Source organism: Dromiciops gliroides, chromosome 2 (assembly GCF_019393635.1).
Source record: "Dromiciops gliroides isolate mDroGli1 chromosome 2, mDroGli1.pri, whole genome shotgun sequence".
NCBI lineage: Eukaryota > Metazoa > Chordata > Mammalia > Microbiotheria > Microbiotheriidae > Dromiciops > Dromiciops gliroides.
In genome coordinates, this window is record NC_057862.1 from 135,283,520 (window position 1) to 135,308,716 (window position 25,197).

General features: G+C 36.8%; 1 protein-coding gene across 1 annotated transcript in view; it reads right to left on the reverse strand.

The window, feature by feature from the left end:
• The window catches only part of IGF1R (insulin like growth factor 1 receptor), a 389,249-nt gene that overhangs the window by 5,400 nt on the left and 358,652 nt on the right, over positions 1-25,197 (reverse strand). Inside the window, 6 exon segments of the mRNA XM_043982683.1 lie at positions 2,819-2,953; positions 10,384-10,513; positions 14,696-14,855; positions 18,340-18,450; positions 18,820-19,049; positions 24,846-24,916. Of these exon segments, the coding sequence (XP_043838618.1) occupies positions 2,819-2,953; positions 10,384-10,513; positions 14,696-14,855; positions 18,340-18,450; positions 18,820-19,049; positions 24,846-24,916 (837 nt within the window).

A 25,197-nucleotide genomic window follows, 5' to 3' on the forward strand; every position in this document is an offset into this window, starting at 1 on the left:
GAAAAGAGGGGACAAATAGGTATACCACCTATAAAACGAAACAGCCTACCTTTTTATTTTGTTATGTATCCAGAAGGGAGAGGAATTTTCCAGAGAACTTTTGGACCGCAAAATAAAGACATCTAACTGAATTAAACATCTAAATGCTACCTCTCCCCAATTTTCCTGTTACATTATGCTGGGAACAGGAAGTGTATTGATTTTCCCATAGCAGGTGGGCTCAGATTCCCAGGCATCTTAAATGAATATTAAAATACCATTCATCTGTGGGTGGATCAACTTTACGAGTCCCACAAATATCTTATAGACAAAATTTTACATGAATCACAAGAGAAGACACAAAATAGAAATGCTCATACCGTCCCTAACGACACTCTGCCTCCCTAAGACAAAACTAACACCTGTTCAAGGGCTCATTTGTGATGCTTCTCCAAGACTCTACCAACTCTAACAAGGAACATCATAGATTAAATTAGGGGTCTTAACCTTGGGCCTATGGATTAAAAAAAAGGACACACAAATATTTGGATAGAAATACATTTCAATAGAACTTGATAATCCTATGCTTTTACTTATGCATTTAAAAACATTATTGTGAGAAAGGGTGCATAGGTTTCCCCAAACTGCCAAAGGGGTCCATTACACAGAAAAGGTTAAAATCTCTGCCCTATATATTCTGATGACATTTCACACAAATTAATTGAAATTTATCCCCCAAGTAATTTTTATCGGCATGAGTAGGATATATTTAGGAGAAACGGGAAGGACACTGCAGATCTGGGTTTTGGGAAACACGATGAAAGCAAAGCATGACATATATATCTCACAATGTTGGCCCTTGTCCCCACCCACTAAACAGACTATGTTTATAATACAGGTCTAAGCTTTACTTTTTTAAAGAAATGTGTCTTGTGAAGGGTCTAGCTGATGCTTGGCAACTTTTTTTTTTCACCCTTTGCCTTCTGCATTCAGGATAACTGTTTAAAGGATATAATAAATGAACCAAATTTCAAGGCAGTACCCAATGTACTAAAAAGCACAGAAATGTTATGTAAACCCTTTTACATTAATAGCCACAATGCTACAAGAATCAGCTTCACTCTTTCAACATCGTTCTTTGTGGATAACTTTTACAGAGAAAGCATCTGCTTCAAACTTATCTTTTAGGTCCCAATACAATCTCAATCTACAGAAAGGGCAATGGATTTATGGGTTTTTTTCCTGGTGGAAGTAGCTTTTTTTTTCTTTTGGGTGAGGCAATTTGGGTTAAGTGACTTGCCCAGGGTCACACAGCTAGTAAGTGTTAAGTATCTGAAGTGGAATTTGAACTCAGGTCCCTCTGACTCCAGGGCCAGCTCTCTATCCACTGCGCCACCTAGCTGGAAGTAGCTTTTGAGAACAAAAATGAAAGCCTGTCAATAAAACATCTGTACTCAGAGGCTTCTCCAAAAAGGACACCATCCAGGGTGGAAACCAAAATGGTGGGGCAGTTTTTCCATAACAATTTTAAAAGGTAATCTAAAAATTCTTCCTGACAAGACTTCCCAGAATGAATACTCATGGTTTGTTTTAAAATCTCTACTACTTATGAGCAGACTACATTTATTCATGCCTTTCAGATCACAATCTAGAAACTCTATGAAGAAGATTTTTGCTTTAACTAAAATATGAGTCACAAAGTCATTCCATTTTCTATTTCTACACTTGTCCTAATGTATCTAATGCAACCGAGGGACTTCTGGTCATCCTTTTTAGAAAGAGGATGTCTTGGGCAAAGAAAAGAGTGTGAGATAGAAAGTCACAAGGCTACAGTACTGCCCCACCCCTCAGTACCCACCACCTCCCATTTTTCCCAGCTCCTACCTCCCTCAAGTCACAAAACAACATTGTCATCTGACACCAGAGTGAGACCTCCAGCCAGAAAAGCTCTTTCACAAGAATGCTCAGCAGCTGAGGACCATAAGGAATCATATGCCCATTATCAGCCTTGAACAAATTTCAAAATGACAAGTTGTAGGTTTTTCTTTCCAAAAGGACAGTTTGAGAATATCATAGTATTGAGTGCCTAAAATTAAATGAGGATATGCATTCCAAGGGTTGTGTACAGAGGGATTTAAAGCTAAGTTAAAGCAGGTTTCAGTTCCACATTGTTCACTAAAATGAAGTTTGAGTGATAATATTAGTCAGATGGTTCACGCTCTTTTTAAACACTTAACAGAAAGGGGAAAATATTTACCTCACTGAAAAAAGCCTTGGTTGCAGCAGTATGTTGGAACTGCCCAAGGTAAAGAATTGATGTGTTTTTCATCTGCATGAGACACTAAAAATTCCTAACACCAAAGGTCACATCTTTGCTTGCCTTCCACAGTTGTGCTCTTTAATAAAAGTCAGTGACTACAAAAAGTTGCTTCAAGTTACTTTACACTGATGAAATGTAGATATTCACAATCCTTATGCATGCATGCATGTGTGTGCATGTCTGTGTGTAAGCTGGATTGTGGGGGATGGGAAGGAGTAGGAAAAGTTGGTCATAAATTTCCTAGGTGGGCTTCACCTGAACAAAATAGCAAATGCTGCCAAACTTGTATATATACCAAGTATAAAGCTAAATAGAATAAGACATAAGAAAAAAAAAAGCAATGATAATCCTAAAGGCACAGGTTTCATCAAACATGGTTTTTTAGGGTTTGTCAAAGCCTGTTATAACACTGTCTACAGTCAGACTTGCTTCTCTAAGTTTTGATCCCTCATTACTAAAGGAAGGAGGCAATATTAGAGAATAGAAAGAAGGGAACTAAGAGGCCCAGGAAATACATACAGCATATCGGGGCAGTTGTCTGGCTTCTCTAGAAGGCCACCCTCCATAACAAACCGGAGAACTTGTTCATTAGACATGCCCTGATAGGGCTGCTCTGCTAATGTTGCAATCTCCCAGAGGACAACACCAAAGGACCTAAAATAACAAAGAAAAAACATTTAAAAGTCAAATGAGCAAGTTTGTTGTTGTTCTTTTAAATAGGAACTAAGCTCTTAGTAAAAGTTCCCCTCCCATCATTTCATCTATTTTTGAGTAGAACAAAGTTTAGGCTGTATAGGCCATAGTAAAGAAAAAAAAGATTGAGTCCCCAATAGTTCATGATAGCTATAATGATGATCTGGCCAAATCTTGTCAGAGTGTACTAGTTAAAGAAGTTATTGTTTTATTATAATTTTTTGTTGTTTGTTTGTTTTATTTGTGAGGCAATTGGGGTTAAGTGACGTGCCCAGGGTCACACAGCTAGTAAATGTCAAGTGTCTGAGGCTGGATTTGAACTCAGGTCCTCCTGACTCTAGGGCCAGTGCTCTATCCACTGCGCCACCTAGCTGCCCCCTGTTTTATTATAATTTGACCTAAGGGAATTCAGTTTTAAAACATTTATCGAGTTCCTATTGAATGCAAAATATTGTGCTAAGGACTACAAGGGATATAAAGAATGAATTGAAAAATGACCAAGTACCTGACTTCAATATATTTACTATCTAGTAGAAGGGATAAGGCCAATTACAAAAAAGAGCTACCATATAAGACAGGATGTGATAAGTTCCATAAGAGAAATATCAAAAAGTGCTATGGGAATCCAAAGGAGAAAGAATTCACACACAGTTGCAAGTTGGAGAAAGGTTATACAGAGAAGCTTTTCCCTAGAAGAGATGACCTTTGAAGGATGGGTAGGAATTAGGTATAGCTAGAGAAAAGTAGTATCCCAGAAATAGATAACAAAAAGGCAGGTGGAAAGGACATCAAGCATTCTTGTTAGGCTAGAATGTAGGATACCTGAAGAAAAGAAGTGGGAGGTGTACAGAATGAATCAAATTGTGGAAACTCTTCAATGCTAATCTAAAAAGTTTGGACTTGATTCAAGACGTAATAGCACCATTCAAAGTTCTAAACAAGGCAGGGCAGTAAAATTATTAGAACTGTCATAGTCTTCCTAGACTATGTAGAAACCACAGACAGATTTGAGAGAAGCATGTAGTAGAGGCAAGAACGAGCAGAGGCTGTTGCAATAGTTCAAGGGAGAGGTGAGGACAGTCAGAAATACATTGGTGACAGTGGGAACAGAAAAGGGGACAAATTCAGGATACTCTAGAGGAAAACAGGACAAGGGTTGGTGACAAATAAGATTTGAGAAGCAAAAAGAGTATTAAACATGTCAAAGAACAAAGGCATATTTGGAGAGTAACAGCCAGGAAGAGAAATGCATAACTCTGCCACACAAAACCTACTTTCTTAGTTTCATTAAAAAAAAACCACAACCCAACAAATAAAGAATCGAAATAAATAATAAAATATATAGCTTTCTGCATATCAGCTATATATAATTAAATATGAGAATATTCTATGTATAGAATTAAGTTTTTTCATATTAAATCCTTATTCTACACTAATTTTTTTATTCTATTTTTCTTTACAATCAGTTCATGTCAACTTAGCATAGCATGACAGGCATCACTAAGATGCTAAGGGACTTCTTTGGACTGACTGGATACAATGAAAATGGTAGCAGTGGGATTTGTCCCACCACATCATTTCCATACCAGAAATTGGTCCCCAAGCACAGCACAAAAATCTACAAAATATGTATACAAATGTGTGACCCCTTGAACTATAAAACCTTAGATACTGCTTAAATAACTTTGTATTTACAATCAGATTCAGTATAAATGGATACTCAGAACATGTGTTGGTATTACCTAAATAGAATTTTAGTAGGCATGGGGGGATTTACCCACTCCACCCAATGGTCCTTTATAATTTCTACTTGACCATGAAATAGTATTTATGTTACACAAGAGTTCTAGAAAAGCTTATGCACCCAGACCCCAAAACAATTGCTTTAAAAATAACATGCAGATATCTCTTCCATCACTTCTGGAATGGGAATCTCTACATTGTTTAAATATGTAAGTTCACATTAGTGACATGCCTCTAAAGCTTGTAAGTTTGTAATGTTTGAACTGTCAAACAGTACAGTGAATGATAGGCCTTCTATTTTTATTGTCTCCCATCTTGGTCATAGAAAGGGGACTCCAGAACTTTTCTTTAAAGTGGTCCTATTGTCTAACATTTTCTCTACTTGCTTCTTTTCTTTTATTTATCAACCCAGTAGGCCATAAAAATGCAACAATCAAAAAAAAAAACACCCTATAATGGCTGTTTCTCTGTAGGTTCAGTTATCTTCCTTCATTGCTCAAAGTGCTTAACAGGCTATAATTATCTTGCTCCAATCCCCATACAATAATACCTTAGGAAATAATTGTGCACTTACCTGGTAGCAATAGTGTGTAGATGGAAGAGTAGAATAATTTTGCTTCAATAATTAACCAAAGCACCATGGAGTGCTAGAGGTAGAAGTCCTCTAAGCTAGAGCTGACAGACAATCTAGGTTGCACTAGATGATTTTACAGATGTTGACCAATGTGAGGCAGTGATTAACATGTGACTAGTATGTTAGGTTTTCAGATTAGGTATTTTTGAGAATAGTTTAATATTTGTCAAGGTAATATACAAATTTTGAACATATGCTAACTTAATAGATAATCTGAATTGATTTTAGTCTTATAGATTAAATATATCCATCTATTTGGCTAACTTACAAATGTGGTATTCGGATCTTTTCTATTCCCACCTCTTGCCGAACATCCCCACTAACTCTCCCCTCACACACATAAACACAAAATCAGGCTTAGCATTTTCAGTGTCCATGCTGTGTAGGTATAAGGATTGTGTAAGAAGAAAAATGTCCCACAATCAAATGCAATGTTGGTTTTCTGGATATCGAGTCACTTTGAAAAGGAAGGGGAGGATTATCAATGTCTTATCTGTTGACATACAGAAATATACAAACCAACAGGCAGTTCAAATTTTACATGGGCATTAAAATGACTACTAGAAAACATGACAAATTTTAAAAGGCTGCATTGATGCATCATTCTTTTTTTTTAGGGGGGGGTGAGGCAATTGGGGTTAAGTGACTTGCCCAGGGTCACACAGCCAGTAAGTCTTAAATGTCTGGATTTGAACTCGGGTACTCCTGAATCCAGGGCTGGTGCTCTATCCACTACGCCACCTAGCTGCCCCTGATGCATCATTCTTGTTCAGAGAAATGTGAAAAGTTTTTGGACAGAAGTTTAGAAATGAACATAAGCCAACAACATGAAATATCAGTTACTTAAGCTAATATTAAATAATACAAAGCTTCATTAATAGACAATCTTATAGACCAGTCTTAATGAATGTCCTCTATGTTTTAGGGCCTTGCACAAAGATATTTTCAATAAATGTTTATTGAATTGATTGAAATATGGAATATTCTCTTCAAATTTCAGTATGCCCTTTTGATAGACACACTGAAAAGTTGTTTAGCATTCAAAAGAGGCTAATCATGATGGAGATTTGGAATTTAGAATCCAAGCTATATGAGGAAAAACTGAAGGGAATTGGGATTTTAGTCCAAAGAAAAGACTATAAGGAGGGAACATAACTATATTCAAATCTTTGAAGGGATGTAACATAGGAAAAGGATGTCTTATAAAGAGTAGATTTGTTCTGTGTTGTTCTAGAGCAATGGTGTCAAACTCAAACAGAAGGTATCCCTGTCAGGCTCACAGTGACTTAGAAAACCACAAATTAACATTACGTATGTTGTATTCTATTTTTATTTATTTTGTTAAACATTTCCCAATTACATTTTAATCTGGTTCTGCCCATGAGGGAAGTGGGCTTGACATCTCTGTTCTAGAGGATAGAACAACTGGGTACAGCAGCTAAAAACTATGAGAAAGAAGTTTTACCTCAGCATAAGAATGAACTTTATGACAACTAGAGTCATCTAAGAGTGAAATGTATTGACTCAAATGAATCGGCTTCCCCTAGCTGGAAATATTCAACCAAAGATTAAAATGGTTTCACCTATGTGGGATATTTTGTTCTTGTTCAGTCATTTCAGTTGTGTCTGACTCTTTGCGACCCCATTTGGAGTTTTCTTGGCAAATATACTGGAGTGGTTTGCCACTTCCTTCTCCAGCTCATTTTACAGATGAAGAACTAAGGTAAACAGGGTGAAGTGACTTACTGAGGGTCACACAGCTAGTAAATGTCTGAGGCGGAATTTGAACTCAGGAAAATGAGTCTTCCTGAGCCTAGGCCTAGCACTCTATCAACTGTGCCACTTAGCTGCCCTTATAAGGAATATTACAGAACAGATTTATGCTAGGTGCATTATTGGACTCAATTCTTTTTGATGCTAAAACTGATTAATAACAATAGGTGACGTCTATAGAATTGCAAGTTTACAAAGCACTTTGAATATAGAATCTGCTTTGATTCAGTGATTCTATATTCTCTTCCATTAGGTCGTGTGGAATTCTCTTTAGTTAAAATGATTCAGGGCTATGACAGGTTAGATGCCTTCAAGAGGAGGCAACCTTGCTTCACAATTGGGGTAGTAGCATATATGAGATATATTAATTCCTACTTTGATAATCTAATCCTCAGAGTATGCAGAAAGAGGAACTTTAATGCCCTGATACTGAATAAAATGAGTACTTGATATTTATTTTGATTTTATGGTGTGTTTTTCTTATTGATACTATATGCCTAAGTAGTGAAATAGGAAATCGGTAGCAAACATCTGTTCCTTCATGAAGGCTTTCAGCAAAAATAACTAAGTAACACTGGGATAAAAACAACTTGTTTTGGGTTTTTTTTTTGCCTTAATCTTTAAAAATGGGATTGATTTGGTAAGTGGAAAGGCTCCTTTTCATGGACATCCTTATTTCACTACAGTTCCAATATCTGACTTCACAGTGTTTTGCTGTGTCATAATTAAATGCTATTTCTAATAGGGACCTGACTCAAAAAAAAAAAAAAAGCAGGCCTGAGCCCTTGGAGGTTCATGAGGTTAAAAACTGATGTAGGTTACTATTTAAATGGTTCTTCTGTGTTGTCATCCAGACAGTTGGAAGTAAACAACACATAAGTAATAAGATCCCTTGTTAAGAAAGCCAAGACATCATGTGATACTTTGGGAAGCTGACATGCCAGAATGTCCAACTATCTTCCAAGACCTTCAATTATGTTTTAGAAACTGACTACCTATAATACAAACTTGCTGATAAAGGAGGACAAAGAAGAGGCCACAGCTTGAAATCTCTGAACTTGTCCAGAACTACTATACTAACAGACTTTTATTAAGAAGGAATATATTTTATATCCCATTCTACCTATGAGTCAGCAACCAAGTATGCCTACTGAAGAAAAAAAAAAAAGATGGAACTAACGGGAAACATAATAAAGGCATAAACTTTATGTATTAAAAAAGAAAAAGGCAACTCAAGATTCACAGTTGTAAAGGTGCTAAATAGGGCTCAAAAGACCCTAGGCCTGCATCCCAACTATACCACTTAACCAACTCTTACTGATCTTTGTGAAGATTAAGTTCCTCATTTGTAGAAAGGGGATAAATAATAACTTGCCCCAGCTATATGTTGTTGAGGATATCAAATGGGATACTGCATATAAAGTATTTCATAAATAGCAAAGAACTATATGAATGAACATGGTATCAACATAAACTAAAGGATTTTAGGAAGGGAAAGAAGAAAGGGAGGGAGGAAAGGAGGAAGAAAACAAATGTGAAAGTGCATATGAAAGAAATTCATAAATTTACCTACAAGGTGGCACTATATACATTTTAGATATATATACATATACATATGTATATATACATATATGAGTATGTACACACACATATATGTATAAGATATATAAATATATGTACAAATGACCTCTAGGGTCACTCCCCACCCTTCTTCGCTATCCCATTCTCCATAGTGGCTCTTTTAATTCTGTTCATTCCTCCTCAAACCTCCCATGACTGCCCGTCCCTTCACCCTCTCATATGGGAACCTTGTCTCATATTTTATAGAAAAAATAAGGTCGTACGCCATGGGCTCCCTCTTCCCATTTCTTCCCTATTTCCCATCAGGTGCCTTTTGCTACTTTCTCTGTCTTCACTTATTCCATATGATGAACTTTACCAAGTCTATCCCCCTTTATTTGCTCAAGCAATCCCATTCCATCTCCTGTAAGACTGTTCCATCATTCCCATTCTATCACTTATGTTCAATCATTCTTCACTATCTCCTTCCCTACTACCTACAAACATGCCAATGCATTCCTTCATTCTGAAAAAAAAAAATTACTTGAATTTTTCAATTCCACTAACAATCACCCTATATCTTTTCTGCCCTGTGTGGTTAGATTCCATGAAAAGTCCACCCATAATTGGTGCCCCTAGTTTCTCTCCTCTCACTCCCTTCTTAACCCCTTACAGTCTGACTGACAGGAAGACTCCAAAAAATACCAATGATCTTAGTTACCAAATCCAATGGCCTTTTCTCAATCCTCATTCTCTTTGTCCTTTCTGTAGCTTCTGACAATACTGATCACCCTTTCTTCCTTGCTCCTCTCTTCTCTCTAGGTTTTCAGGATATAATTCTCTCCTAGTTCTCCTCCTATATTATCTTCCCACTCCTTTTCTGTTTCCTTTGCTGGATTCTCTTCTGGATTAAGCTTTTTTTAACTGTAGATGTCCTCTGAGCCCTCTTTTCTTCTCCCTCTATACTACCTCACTTGGTGATCTCATCAACAGGTTTAATTACCACTTCTATACAGATGATTCTCATATCTACCTATCCTTACACAACATCTCTGCTGACTTGCAATCTCGTATCACCCACTGCCTTTCAAATATCTCAAACTTGATGTCCTATTTATGAGTATATAGATTGTCTGTATATTTTTGTTTGCATGTTGTCTCCCCCATTAGACTGTGAACTTCTTGAAAGTAGGAACTGTCTTTGGCCTCTTTTTGTATCCCCAGTACCTGGCTCATAGCAGGTACTTAGTAAATATTTGCTGACTGATTGATACAAATGCATGTAGAATGAGAAAGTGAGAAAAGGTTGAAAGATAAAAGAATGAAGAATAGGAATATATTAATGTTTGTGTGTGTGTGGTTTTGAAACATCTCAGTTCTTGGAAGAATGACCTAAGTTAGCTCCCTTCCAAATGAAAGTTATAAGAATGATAATGTCATCATCCCTCCCCACCTCAGGCTTTTTAGGTTAAGATTAATTGCTTCTTTTAGTTGACATACTGATAACAGGAATTCCAAAGGGTGTGCTGGATTAAGGAAACCAGCCTCAATAATAACAAGGAGAATTGGGAATGGGATGATATAAAAGCAATAGGAAAAAAAAAAGTAAACATTTAAGCTTGGTTTGTTATAATTTGTAGAGACAGAATGAGTTTTTGTTTGTTAGACAAAATTTCATTACCAAACATCAGAATGTGTTGTGAAGACTCCATCCTTAAGTGACTCTGGAGACATCCAGCGAACAGGTAATAATCCTTTACCTCCTTTTCTGTAGTAATCTGTCTCATAGATATCTCTTGTCATACCAAAATCTATAAAAATTGAAAGAAGGAATAATGGACTTAAATGATTCAAGCAATTCTTTAGAGGATAAATGAAGATACATAATAAACATATGATCATTCATGTCATCCACTACTTTGTTAACAGCACCAAATAGCAGGGATGTGACATGAATGCATGCTAGTCATAGTTAAATATAGGTATAGTTCATTTTAATAAAACCAGATATTAAAAATTCTAAATGTCGACAAATTAAAGGATGATTATTGTCAAGAAAAGGAAGATCTCGATGGTTCTTTGCTTTTAAATGTGTTTACCATAAAGTTCCTTTAAATAGTGAAATACAGCATTTAGAGATGTGATTTATAACAGCTTGATATTATAAAAAAATTGATTCTTAATCCATAAAGCAAACTAATCTCTTTCACAATTTACCCAAAGAAAAATTCACTTCATATTATTACCACTCCACTAAAAGGAAGAAATGATTATCACAGTAGCAGGTGAAGAAGAGGCACTGAGCCTGAAGATTCCAATTAAACCAAGTGACATGGTGAGTTTCTTCCCACCCTGGCCTACCCCTAAAGGAGAAAAAAAAAAGACTTGGTCTTCCTATCTCACCTAGGCTGGAAATGCAGGGGCTACTCATGATCCTAATCCCAACGATGATCTACATAGGAGCTTTGGCCTACTACATTCCAACCTGGGCTGGTTTGCCCATCTTTAGGTAACCTGGAGGCTTCCCTGTTCTCGGAGCTTACCACACTGATGGCTGGACTTAATGCCAACACTGAATTGGCATAGCCCACTGTAGTTCAGAACTGCTGAGCTCAAGACACCTTACAGCCTTCTTCCTCACCACAACCATAAACTGGAAGGATTATGCCTGCTCATGGTGAGACTCTTAACAAAGTTGTTATTTACAAGCTACCTAAGACCATTATTCAATACTGGTTTTCAATGGTTTAATCTCATTCAGTTTTTCAAGTTTCCTCCATTTCCATGTCCTTAGCAGATGGCATGCAAATACCATCTGGTTCTCCTTTAGGCCTAAATTAATTCCATTACAGGTTATTTTATCTAAAATATTACTATATGTCGACTCTTCCTTTCTCATTGCAAACTCTGTTTCTTTAAATCTTTCTTTATAACTATTTGCTATTTCCTCAACAGGTTAAGTTCACTTTTGAAAGTATGCAAGGGCAATGTAGTAATATTAAGTTTTAGAGAATGTTTCAATTTTTGTTTTTATTATATGTTTCATGTGTAACAACTGGACAATAATTGTAAAATCTCTAAAAGATTCTGAATTTCCTTAGACATGTTTTTGAGACGTTTCATTGTTTGATTTGGTTATTGGCAAAGCTATTTAAGGTTGTGTTAAGATCAATTTTGTAGGAAACTTTCCAGCTGATTACCAGTATCTGAAACACCTGAGAGACTTTACAATCACACCTGAAACTCTACAGCTGAGGCTTGTTAGTTGATCATCAGCATCCACACCTGAAAGACTTTCACTCCACAACCACACCCAGAGGACATCCCAAGAACCATCTGAGATAAGACTTTCAAAGACTCAAATGGACATTTTCCTGTTTTCCTTTTCCCCACTGAATACACTATTTGTAATATTCACCTACTAAAGGGGAGTGTCCCCTTTAGTTTTTCTTTGTTTGTAATGTCCACCTGCTAAAGGGGAGTGCCTCCTTTAGCTTCTGTCAATGTGTCGCTCAATTTCTTTTCTCTCTTTTTATTCCCTTTACTTTGTTACTCATAAGCACCTGTAATGTTATTGCTTCATGTAAGGAAACGATGTTTCTTCATGAAGCACAGGGGGGAGTGTGAGAACCAGGGTGCCACCCACTCCCCTCTCCCTGCCAAGATGACCTTTCCTGGCGTCTGGAAGCTGCCTGGTGTCCAGAAGTTACCTCTATTCATAGAGCCACCTGTAAGTCATGTCAATCAATGGACCAGCCAATTAGCTTGGAGTTGTGTGTGGGGACTGCCCTGCTTCCTCTTCCACAGAAGGCTTCTGAGAGAAGCAGCTGGGACTCACTCTCTTTGGTTCAGGAAGAAGCTCATGGTGGCAAAAGCAGAAAGGTAGCCAGGTATCCTAACTTTCTGAACTTCAAGTGTTCTCCCTTGGATAGCTAGATGAAGATGACTCTCTCTCTCTCTCTCTCTGCTAATTCCTAATATACTTTAATAAATGTTTAAAAGCCTAAACTGTTGCTTAATTTATCAGTAAATCTTAGCTAGTTCCCCCTCCCCCCAAACTGGGGTGGGGGCAGGTAAGGACACATACATTCGATTTTAAACATCACAGTTAAAATACAAGAGCTCTTTATTAATATTATCCCCATTTTAAATTTGAGGAAATTTAAGCAAAGGTTAAATGACTTGCCTAGAGTCACACAGACAGTAAGTGTCTGAGGACAAATTTGAATCCAGATCCTCCTGACTGCAGGCCTGATACTTTATCCACTGTACTATTTAGCTACTAACAGCTTACATGATTTGGTAATAAAACTGGCATGAAACATCTGTCCTTTCATACCAGTCTCGGGAAGGATAAAAAGCAAGTAATATGTAGGGATGGACTGTGAAACCCATATTTGATCTGTGCAAGTTTCTCTGGAATTATCCCACATTCCTAGCTGAGGCTGAAGGTCACTGGCACTTAGCACAATGTCTGGAACTTAGTAGGCACTTAATAAATGTTGACTGATCAAAAGAAACTTAAAAGAGAGTAAGAAAAAAAAACAGGCACGTGTCTAACATTATGCCTTGTTACATATTAATAAAATATTTTAGGGGTTTTTAAAATAAGGGTAGGGTATATAAGGAGAAAAGCAAAACTTTACAACCATCCACCAAGGGTCTCATGCTTACCCATTCCCTTCTGTTTTGTATTCACATTTCCTTCCTCACCCCTTTGACTCTTGGTGAAAACCCTGGAGAAATGGTTCTCAGCCACTGCTGGCTAATCTATATGGGCGATGTGCACTATAACTTTTGCAGTAAAGTCTTTGATAGCAGTCATGCTTTCTATGATACCTAGTCTAGGCTCACATACTAGCAGGTGTTGAATGAATATTTCATGACAACCATAGTTTTGTTTAACCTATTCCTTTACTCTGTAGTACATCGTTTTATTTGTAAGAGCAAATGCAGAAACACCTGCTTTGGAAATAATTCTTTAGGAGCTATTCATAGTTCCCTGAGGGGAGGGGAGGGGGGAAATCATAAAATGTCGCATTTAAAAGTTATCGTTAAATGACATTGGGAGTAGTGGGGGGTAGGAAAACATACCACAAAAACTACAGAGCAAATACATGAAAAACTTAACTTCTAAAATAGTTTTCTTGGACTATAGTATTTTTCTTATGACTTTTCATTTGTGCTTATCAGAACCATCAGATGAAAGTGAAGAAGCTCGGCTGTTTCCACAGCAACACCGTAGTTTTATTTGGTGTATGTTTTTCTTGGTGCATACTAAAAATAAGTCTACTTAAGATGGAAACACTGATCGCTAGAAACAACATTACTAGCCAGCGACCTAAAATTCACTTAGGACCTCTGCTGTTGTTTTTGTTGTTGTTGCTTATCAAATAGGTCTCTAAGTGAGGTTCTGCCTCACCCCATCTCCTTTGTCTCCTGACAGTGGCACGCCTTTCCTTATTTTGATCAGAAATGTTGTTATTATTAGGACTTTATATAGCCAGAACCTCCAAAAAGTTGGGGGGCTGACTCTGACTTAGGGAAATCTATGTTTAACAGCATAGGAATGCTACCACAAACAAAGGCTACACAAGACAGAATTGAAGAGTGTCTGAAAGGATAATTTAAGTAGCCGATCTAGGACCAAAACATATAATACCTTGGAAGAGGAAAATGAGAACAATTGTAGATAATATAACTTCTCTGAACTTTTGCAGGACTATCAAATATTCAAAATACCTAGACCTGTATAGTTTATTGCTGAGCTGCTACTCTCCCTGGAAGCGATCATCATGCAAACCCTGAATATGGAGAGACAAATATGCCGTTTCCAAGAGCAACATTTTTCCTTAAAAAAAAAAAAAAACACCAAAAAACAAAAGTGCTTCCAAAAACCAACTAAATCCATATTAACACAAAATTACATCAGAAATGTAAAAAGCTATTTTCTGGACACAGCAGCAAAGCTGGAAAGGTAAAGAAGAACACACCTCCGATTTTGACAGTGAAATCTTCGGCAACCATGCAATTCCTTGCAGCAAGATCCCTGTGGACAAACTTGTTGGCATTGAGATATGCCATGCCATCAGCAATCTCTCCAGCCATCTGAATCATCTTCTTTAAGGTTGGAAGCATCTGGCATGGATTATTCTGATGGATAGCAATAAAGGATTCAAATGTGAGAAAAATTGGGAATTTGTCCCTTTCAAAAGCTGTAATGCCTTTTCTCAATCCTATCACCACAAGTCAGTCTGCTAAGGAATCGGCATGTTATTATGTAGACCATAGCATCTGCTTAGTGGTAAAATCATGTGCTCACTCCCTAACCACATCAAGCTCAGCTACAATGAGAAACGCCAATTAGCACTCCTTTAGACCAGGGATTTCTATTTTGGGAAGTACATAAAATGTTTAAAGTGAAACAAGCAATTTTTGGTATTAAGAATTCTATTTTACTCGAGCACCTAGAAATTTATATTCCTTTTAACTCAATGGTTTACCAAGGACAAAATATAGCTGAGAAGGTCATTTTAAAACTCCTTTGAAAGTGTACACTTTTGAAAAACTGGACAAATATTCAAATATATAAATCTCCTGTCTTAATCTTCCTTTTTGCATTTAAATTCTCCATTAACACAATCAACCACTCAGTCAATTAGCATTTACGTTGTTATTTATTACTGTTTTTTGTTTTTTCCTATGATGTGGTTCTCTTGGCAAAGATAATGGAATAGTCTGCCATTTCCTTCTCCAACTCATTTGCAGATGAGGAATTGAGGCAAACAGGGTTAAGTGATTTGTCCAGGGTCATACAGCTAGCAAGTATCTGAGGCAACAGTGTCTGAGGAGGTGACAGGAAGCCATGGGAATTTCTGAATGGGGGGAGGAGGGTGACAAGATCAGGTATACACTTTAGGAATATTAATTTTACAAATGAGTGGAAGACAGACTGGTGTGGGGAGAGATCTAAGGCAGGAAGACTTACCAGCAGGCCATTGCAATAGTTAATGTTTGAGGTGATGAGGGCCTGAAGCAGCAGAGTGGTGTTAGAGGAGAGGAGGGAGTGTATATGAAAGATTTTAAGAATGTAAAATTGACAATCCTTTGCAATAGCTTTAATATGGAGGGTGAGAAAGAGTGAGAAGTTGAAGATGACAGCTGGAATGGAATCTGAATGACTGGGAGGATGGTGGTCCCTTGACAGTTATACAAGAGGTCAAAAGGGGGTGAGGAGAGTTTTGGGGAAAAACATTAAGTTCAGTTCTGTACATGGTGAGTTTAAGATATCTATGGGACATTTAGTTCAAGATGTCTGAAGGCAGTTGGAGATGTGAGTCTGGAGGTTAAGATCTCCCTTTTTTTCCCTGCCTTTGTTCAAAAAGCATTCACTTTATTACTGTGTGAAAACTCTCGGATGCCTTCCTTCCTTCTCCTCCTGATACCTTACACTTCTATAATAGTTTATAGTTCATAAATCACTTCCCTTTACATTATTTGAACTTCACAACCCTGTGAACTTCTTGTGAGCCCCTACTTTAAAAAATAAATAAAAGCCAAAGTAACAAAAATTGAATTTCAACATACAATCTGTAACTTAAGTAGTAAGAAGAAAACAAATCCATTTATAACTTTAAGGAAATGTTTGTTTGTTTTTTAAAAGCACATTATTGGAGCTCACTGATCAAATTCTTCTTACTACTAAGTCACTGTTAATAAAGTTTTTCCTCTTAATGTAAGCAAGAGCAGAACTGAATTTATCCCACAAGTTTAATTTTCCAACAAGCCATCATTCAACAATAAAAATTACTTTTGGCAAAAAGTAGTCTTAAAAGCTGAAGTGGAACTATAGATCAGTGGTTTTCAAAGTGTGGTACAGACACATTTTTAAAACAAAGACTTTTAGTTATTTGTGCCTTCATACACATCACATTCAAAGTCCTTGAAGGAGTTATACACACAAACTGTTAAAGATATAATAAAACCACAAGTGAATCATCCTTTGAAACTGACATGAAGTTCCACTTGGGAGGTGGTAAAGGTTCATATTTAATAAAACGTAAAACAAAAATGTGCTCAAATGGAGAAAAGCTGGTAGACTTCAGAAGAGATAGGGATAAAAAGGTTTCTGCAGAGAAAATCCCAAAGTTTAGGGCATAGAAAGGTTGACCTACACAGCAAATGGCAAAACTGGGTCAATGCTATAAAGAATTTTAAACTCCTCTTAGGCTCAACTGAAGCAACCAATCTATTGCATTTAAAAATTTGAAATTTCATACCGAAAGTCTGTTAATGTGGCTGGTATCATTATTTAACACTCAACTAGTGACTTGCTGTAGAAGACATTAATTTTTACTCATACCTGACATAGACTTAGGAAACTGGGGCATTGAGGGACATCCAAAAATGACTTTGCAAGTTGCTGATGGAATGAAAATTTGAACTCATGGCCCAAACTATTGGTTTATACTTACTTTACTGAAAACATTTACTAATGCAAGACTGAAGCTTTGTTTTCTATTTTAAGCTCTAAGCAAGATAACTCTTCAGTCTCATGAAGAGGGGACTCTGGTAATCTAGTTGCATAGACACAAGTTCACATGCCTCAACCATGAAGGCATCATGAATAAGGTGATGGCATGTGCACATGGATGGGGAAGAAGTAGGTGAATTCACTTTTAAATACCTTCCTAGCAACTTTCCAGATGCTATGTCAAGAAACTATGTATAACTTCTGGTTTTATAGAAAGGTCCTCTTGCAACTGAGAAACTGTCTACATCAATTAATTATAATCACTTTGTCACTTATGTGACAAATAACTACAAACTTTAGAAAGTAAGCTGATGTGGGGCAGCTAGGTGGCTCAATGGATAGAGCACCGGCCCTGGAGTCAGGAGTACCTGAGTTCAAATCTGGCCTCAGACACTTAACACTTACTAGCTGTGTGACCCTGGGCAAGTCACTTAACCCCAACTGCCTCACTAAAAAAAAAAAAGAAAAGAAAAGAAAGTAAGCTGATGTTTTACAGCTGCTATCTATCTCTCAGGATAGATTGTAAACAGAGGATAACATTATAAAATCATAGGCTCTTTAACGGCTAAATGGACCTGATTGCCTTGTCCAGACATCATTGTACAGATAAAAGAATTGAGGCACAGAGGGAAAGTGATTATCCAAAGTCCAAACACCTAAAGAACAGTGCAGCATGGAATGCAACAGTTAAGTCTCCTAACTCCTAGGTAAGTGAAAAGAAATGATATGGTAGTTGGAGTAGTAGGGATAGTAGTGGTGGTGGTGGTGGTGGTCGTAATAGTAGTAGTGGCAGTGGTAATAGAAGTAGTAATGGTAGTACTAGTACTTGTGTTGGTGGTGGTAGTAGTATGTCTAGTAGTGATAGTAGTATTAGGAGGAGGAGTAATGGTGAGGATTGTGATAACGGTCATAGTGGTGATGGTGGTAGTAGTAATAGTAGTAGTACTAGTAATAAGAGTGGTGGCATAGTGGAAGTAGTAGTGGTAGTACTGGTAGTAGTAATATTATCACTGGCAGTGATGGTAGTGGTTTTAGTAGTAGTAGAAGTAATAACTAACAATATACATTAATAGCATTTTTAAAGGTATGCAAATAAAAACTGACCTCTGTCTCTGGCCTCAGAGATCTGAGGTAACTTTTGAGATCCCCCCGTGTCATCAATTCCATGATGACTAATGTTGGCTGGCCCTGGGATACTACTCCAAGTAACCGTACCTGGAAGGGAAAACCAGATGATTCAGATACGAAGTTCATACGGCTTTGTTCCCATCTCCTCCTCTCTTATGAATACTATCTTACAGTGCTGCTCAATCTAAGTGATGAGGAAGAGGTTTTAGAACATAAAATACAGGAAGGCTATGTCTAACATCCTCTATATCACAACTAGTGAGGTAGCATGCATAGGCAGATATAAAGTGATGATTATCAGTGATTTCTGGATATTGTCTCCAAAAACAGGTAGTTAAGAGTTCAACTCTAAATATGTGCACATGAGAAGGAAAAGGAGTTTCTTTCCAGTCTTTCCATTTCAGATTCCTCCCCCTAGCCCTGACACTGCAGTATCTATAAAGACTTTCTTCTTACCACATGATGACAATTGAACTCTTTCATTACTGAAGCTTCATTGAGAAATTCAATTCTCTCCCGCATGCTTGCTGCTTCATTGACTGTTTTGATGGCTACTCTGGTTTCAGGCTCATCTTTTACCACGCCCTTTGCAACTCCCTCATATACCATCCCAAATGAACCCTGCCCAAGTTCTCGACTCATGGTAATCTTCTCTCGAGGTACCTCCCACTCATCTGGAACATACACTGGAAAAGAAGAAACAGAAGGAATTTTGTTTAAATATATTTAAAGGGAAAATCAAAACCAAACAAAACTCTTCCAACATATGGAACAAATAAACCACTGGTAAATTTGCTCAGCACATCAATAACTAAAATCAATAACTAACATGTCAGGAAATAATGGCATTAGTTCATTTTAGTGTTCTAAGAGCTTCCCATGAAAATAGCCGGTAAACTTAGCAAATCTCAGTATTTCATGTAGTTGTAATTTCAGGAATATGAGTTTTTCTTCTACCAAAGTAGAATCTAACTTCTCAATACTTTAATTAACATGAAATCCTGAATTGAAAAACAATAACAACAACAACAAACCATCACCTAGTTAGAAATGGACCTCTTTGAACTTAGGCTGGTTTTCAGATGACAAATCTTGTCACTATGCCTGGGATTTTCCAGCCTGATAGGCCTTGTCAAGTTCTTTGTTCTAGGTAGTTTTCAGGAAAAGAAATCAAAGCTATGAATACTCATATGAAAGAATGCTTTAAAGCACTAATAATTAGAGTAATGCAAATTTAATAAAACTCTGAGGTGCTACCTCACACTAGCATGACAGAAAAGCAAAATAATGAATGGTAGAGGGGATGTGAAAAAATAGGTACACTAATAAACTGTGGATAGAGTTGTGAACTGGTTCAACCATTCAGGAGAAAAATTTAAAACTGTACCCAAAAGACTACAAAACTATTCATACTCTTTGATCCAGTAATACTGCTACTATGTCTGCATACCAAAAGATGAAAGAAAAGGGAAGAGGACCAATTTGTACAAAGATATTTATAACAACTCTTTTGTGGTGGCAAAGAACTAGAAATTAAGGGGTTATCCTTCAATTGGGTAATGGTTGAACAAGTTGTGGTATATGACTGTGATAGAATACAATTGTTCTGTAAGAAATGATGAAGTGGATATTTCCAAAAAACTTAGGAAAATTTATATGAACTGATGTAAAATAAAGTGAGCAGAAACAGAATAATGTATGTAATAACAGCAGTATTATAACAACAATCATGAAAGACTTAGCTACTCTGATCAATACAATGATCCTCAACAATTCCAAAGAACTTATAATAAAAAATACTATCTACCTCTACAGAGAGAACTGATGAACTCTGAGTGCAGAATGAAGCATTTTTTTGCCTTTTTTTTTTTTTGAGGGGCAATGAGGGTTAAGTGACTTGCCCAGGGTTACACAGCTAGTAAGTGTCAAGTGTCTGAGGCTGGATTTGAACTCAGATCCTCCTGAATCTAGGGCTGGTGCTTTATCCACTGCACCACCTAGCTGCCCCTGCCTTATTTTTAAGAACTTTTTTTTCTTGTTTTGTTTTTTTTTTTTAAAACATGGCTAATATGGACATATGCTTTGCATGGCTTCACATATATAATGGGTATTATATTGCTTTGCCTTCTCCACGGGTGGAAGAGAATTTGGAACTCAAAATTTTTTTAAAATGACGGCTCCACCCACCCAAAATAAATAAAACAGTTCTGTATTCTGTTGGTTAAGGCTTCAAGATCCTAGGGTCTTCATGCTAAGATAAACCACCAGATCTTTACCACCAGTAAAGATAAACCACTACTAGAACTCTAATGGAAGAGATTGCAATAATAGTGAACATTGGTCATAGTCAAATGTTCTAAATTCCACAAATAATTACTACACATTATCCTCTTAAGAACGGATGAAAAACCAAAAGGGAGGTCCTTTGAAGTCCCATAAAATGCCAGACTCAAGATATGGCTTAGGAGGCAGTAGCTCTCTATCTAGTTCAGCTCTTTAGTTCACTGTATCCAATGGCAAAATAAATCGAAGGTAGAAAAGAGATTCACAAAAGGAGAGGGATAAGAAGAATTTCACAAAGCTTGTATCCTGCCAGACTTCATCCATGTGGAGAGTAGCCAAACCAGAAAAGAAGAGGATTGAGGACAACTCTAAAATGGGCAGGACAGCTATTTCAGGTTTATTTTATTTTTATTCTAACAAATATTTATTGAGTGCTTACCACATGTAAGACACTACACATAAAGTCCCAGGTCATTTTAACTTCAAGACACCAGGGGCTGTATCAATCTACTCAAGATCTGGATGTAAAAAGTCTAAGGTAAAAGAAATGCTACTAATAGCACCAATGAAGAACTGGCTCTAACTAGTACTCACTATTATTATGCAATATCTTGGGTGGGAGGGAGGTGGTTAGGACAAAAAGGCTTTATTAGGGCAGGATGAGCTTGCAACTGCACTTATGTGGTCCCACTCATTCAGAAACCAGAGTACTTCAGGATAGCTAACTTAATGGGAGAGAAAATCATTCTTTAACAGTCTGTTTACTGCAGCTATTGCTAATAGCTTCTCCATAAGAGAATCAGGTCCCAAGTATTACATTTGATTGAGGTCTTCAAGTCAATATTAGATTGAATAAATACCAATGAAGAGTCACCTACAGGGATATTTACAAACTTGGACTATGCACTAATTCCTAACTTTCCTTTATAAGACTTTAACATTCATAGTATACAAATCTTTAGAAATTTCACAAAAGCAAGTTTGCACTCCTTATGCTTACTAAACAAATAAGGAGGTAGCTCACTTAAAATTAGAACTATGCAAGACTGCCCAATAGATAAGACTATTTACAATACTCCCTTAGGGGCTATAAAAGTCAGGGTTCATAACCATTTATCTCAGGAAAGTGGTTTGCTTTTTAATCAGAATTAACTGTGCAGTATGCAGTAAAACATGGAGTTTAAAACAGTTAAACTTACTTCATAGAGGGAAGGGCCTCTGAAGGCAATAAATTCTTCCCTTTATACACTTATCTATCCATGGGAAAACTACTACACTAAGCCAAAAAGTATATACTTCAACCCAAAGCCATAAGCTTCACCAATCACCTGGAGGGCTGCATGAACAATGCTATAAGCCCTTTCCTGTTGTATATTTTCAATGTGTTCTGGAAAATGGTTATAGGCTAGTTCATTTGGGGGGAAAAGTGGGTTTCTTAACTACTTCTGAAACACAATGTCACTTTGCCACCTTTTGAGGAAACCACCTATACTGTGCTTGTCAAAAGGCTGGAGAAATTAAGTTCAAATGAGGTGACAGTGTTCTAACCAATTGGTCTAGCTGACACTAAGGTTTTTAAAGTAGGTTGAATGACATTTTGAAAAGAGTCAGAACAGAGACCCTCAGTTATCAGAATTATTCATTATTCCCTCTGTGTAAAATCTAAATCATCACAGAGTCTATTTTGCTACATTAATGCATTCCTAAATCTTACTTGACATTTTACTGTCAAAGCTACAAATAAGCATGCCCCTTCTGTGTTGGGTTTCATTCTGAAATAGTACACATCCTCATCTGTCTGGGATATTTTCAGTATGGTCTTTTCTATACAAAAGAGAATATATAGTAAATTATTTCTCCTTTTCTCATTTAGTCTATGAACTTTCATTTCCTTAATTCATATTAACTCGAGATTATTTGCTAATATAATTATGAGAATTTCTTACATTTGTATGGTACTTTAAATTTTTAAAGAATGCTTCCACATATATCATCTAGCATATTAACAATAATTACCAGTTTCTTTTCACAGTATTAAAAATAGGTCTTGGGGCAGCTAGGTGGCGCAGTAGATAAAGCACCGGCCCTGGATTCAGGAGTACCTGAGTTCAAATCCAGCCTCAGACACTTGACACTAGCTGTGTGACCTTGGGCAAGTCACTTAACCCTCATTGCCCAGCCCCCCCCCCCAAAATAGGTCTTCTCCCATATTTCCTATTCTTTGTTTAAACTTTTAGAGGATAAAGAAAGCTACTTTTCTCTTCATACCCTTCCTTCAACAGTCATGAATGCTTGTTTATTTTCTCTGATAACACTAGACATGACCAACCCCTCTTTGTTTCCAGGTCTTGATTTGGTTAATTTAATGTAATACTCCAAGAAGCCATGATTTTATTGATAGAGACAGATCCTTGACTGATGCAGACTACCTACAATTCCTCTTTGTATTATTAGTAGGAAATATTTATGACTTGTTTTTGTTTGTCCTTTGTTCTTGAAGAAGACCATGACATCAAGGTGATGTCATGACTTTCAGTGAATTGGATTTAAGTGAGGCAGGGATGTGCAAAGTCACCAGCCTCACTCTTTCTTCCAGAGTCATCTGAGTCCCCTGGCAAGATATATATTAGGATGAATGGAGATGGCCTTGGATGTTTAAGGCAATTGGGGTTAAGTGACTTGCCCAAGGTCACACAACTAGTAAGGGTCTGAGGTCAGATTTACTTACATTCTCTTGCCTCCAGAGCCAGTGCTCTATCCACTGCACCACCTAGCTGCCCAAGTTGTAGCCCAAAACAAAATGGATAGATAACCTGGAAACCAACAACTAAATGGGAAGGGCCTTTCATAAATTTATTGGATAGTTCTCAAATAATAGGAACACTCTATGTGGAACCACACACAAAGATTTTTAGCTTGGTAGGATCTATAAGAGACTGTACTATGTTAGCACAGCCTTTGAGAATCCAGGGTGACCTGTATGCTAAGAAGAAGCATAAGAATGGGTCTTTCATAAAATCCCCAAGAAACCCCAAACCAAACCAAACCGACCTGCTAAATTAAAATCAGTAAAAGCCAAAAGAAAATGTGAGGAGATATAGAGAAGGTAAATACTGTGATACTGGTTGAAACAGGGGAACAAGAGATAAGGGAAGAAAATAAATTCCAGTAAGATTTTAAAATAAGGATAGTAAATAAATATGAAAACTACAGAGAAAGCCTTTGAGTAGACAATATTATTTTAAACATAAAAAGCCCATTTGAATTTAAAATACTTTTGTCAATGTCATAATTATTTCTTTTCTAAATGTGAACATTCTGGTATCTAGAATCACTTAAGAATCCTTGTAATTGCAGCATTACATTTCATGTTATTAAAATGATCACTGTATGGGTTACAATCAGAAGTGTGTTTCTATCATATGTAGTGTTAAAGACCTACACTTCTGTGATTTGGGGGAGGGGCATTTCTTTCTTTTATAGCAAAGATATTCTATGACTGAGATTTCTAGAATTGAAGAATACCAAATGAATCATTTGGATAACACCATCCTTCTTTAACTTTAGGTTTAAAAAAATATATTAGCAAATACAGAATTAAAATCAATGCTTTCTTCAATCACTTAATAGGACTTTGTGCAAAGCACTCTCCTTATATGAGTCTTAGGTTCTTCTTAAGTAAGAAAGTGACAGTGATAGTTGTGAACTCTCTCTCAACAGGGCTGTTTGTAAAATGACATTAATGTAGCAAAATAGACTCTGTGATGATTCTGATAACTGAGGGTCTCTGTTCTGACTCTTTTCAAAATGTCATTCAACCACAAAGCAACTAGTATTTGTATATCACTTTAAAACTGTCAAAGTTTTATTATCTTATTTAATCTTCATAACAACCATGGAGAAGTAGGGGGTATTATCTTCATTTTACAGATAAGGAAACTGGGGCAGGCAGCAGTGTAATAACTTGCTTAGGGTCATATAACGAGTAAGTACATAGAGTGGATTTGAACTCAGGTCTTCCTGACTCCAGGTTCTATCTATTGTGCCCCTAGTGGCCTCTTAATGCATTATGATGACAAAATGCTATATAAATGCAAGTTTTCATAATTATTTTTTTCAACATTATGAAGTATATCATTTCCATTAGTAATAGCCCAAATCTAGAAATCACATGTGTGCAAACGTGTTTAAACACTTACCATCTGCAGCACTGAAGTACTCTGGATTGACAGATGCATATAGAACTCCATTCCCCAATCTGTCACTATTTCTGTCAAAAGATTTAAAATATAATTTTTCAAAACCCTACATATGTGACATCTCTACCTATCCTTCCAACTCCATTCACACCTCTTACTTTATATGTTCTTTTAAGTATTAACAGAGGAGATGAAGAGGGGTAGCTTTGATTCTTATAATAACTCCAATATATTCATAACTTCTTCTAAATGTGGCCCAGTGTATATCTTTGCATGAAATCCCATTAGTTTCTTTAGTAGTTTAAGACCATTTTGTCCCAATTATAGCAAAACAGGCTATGTATTCATAAAG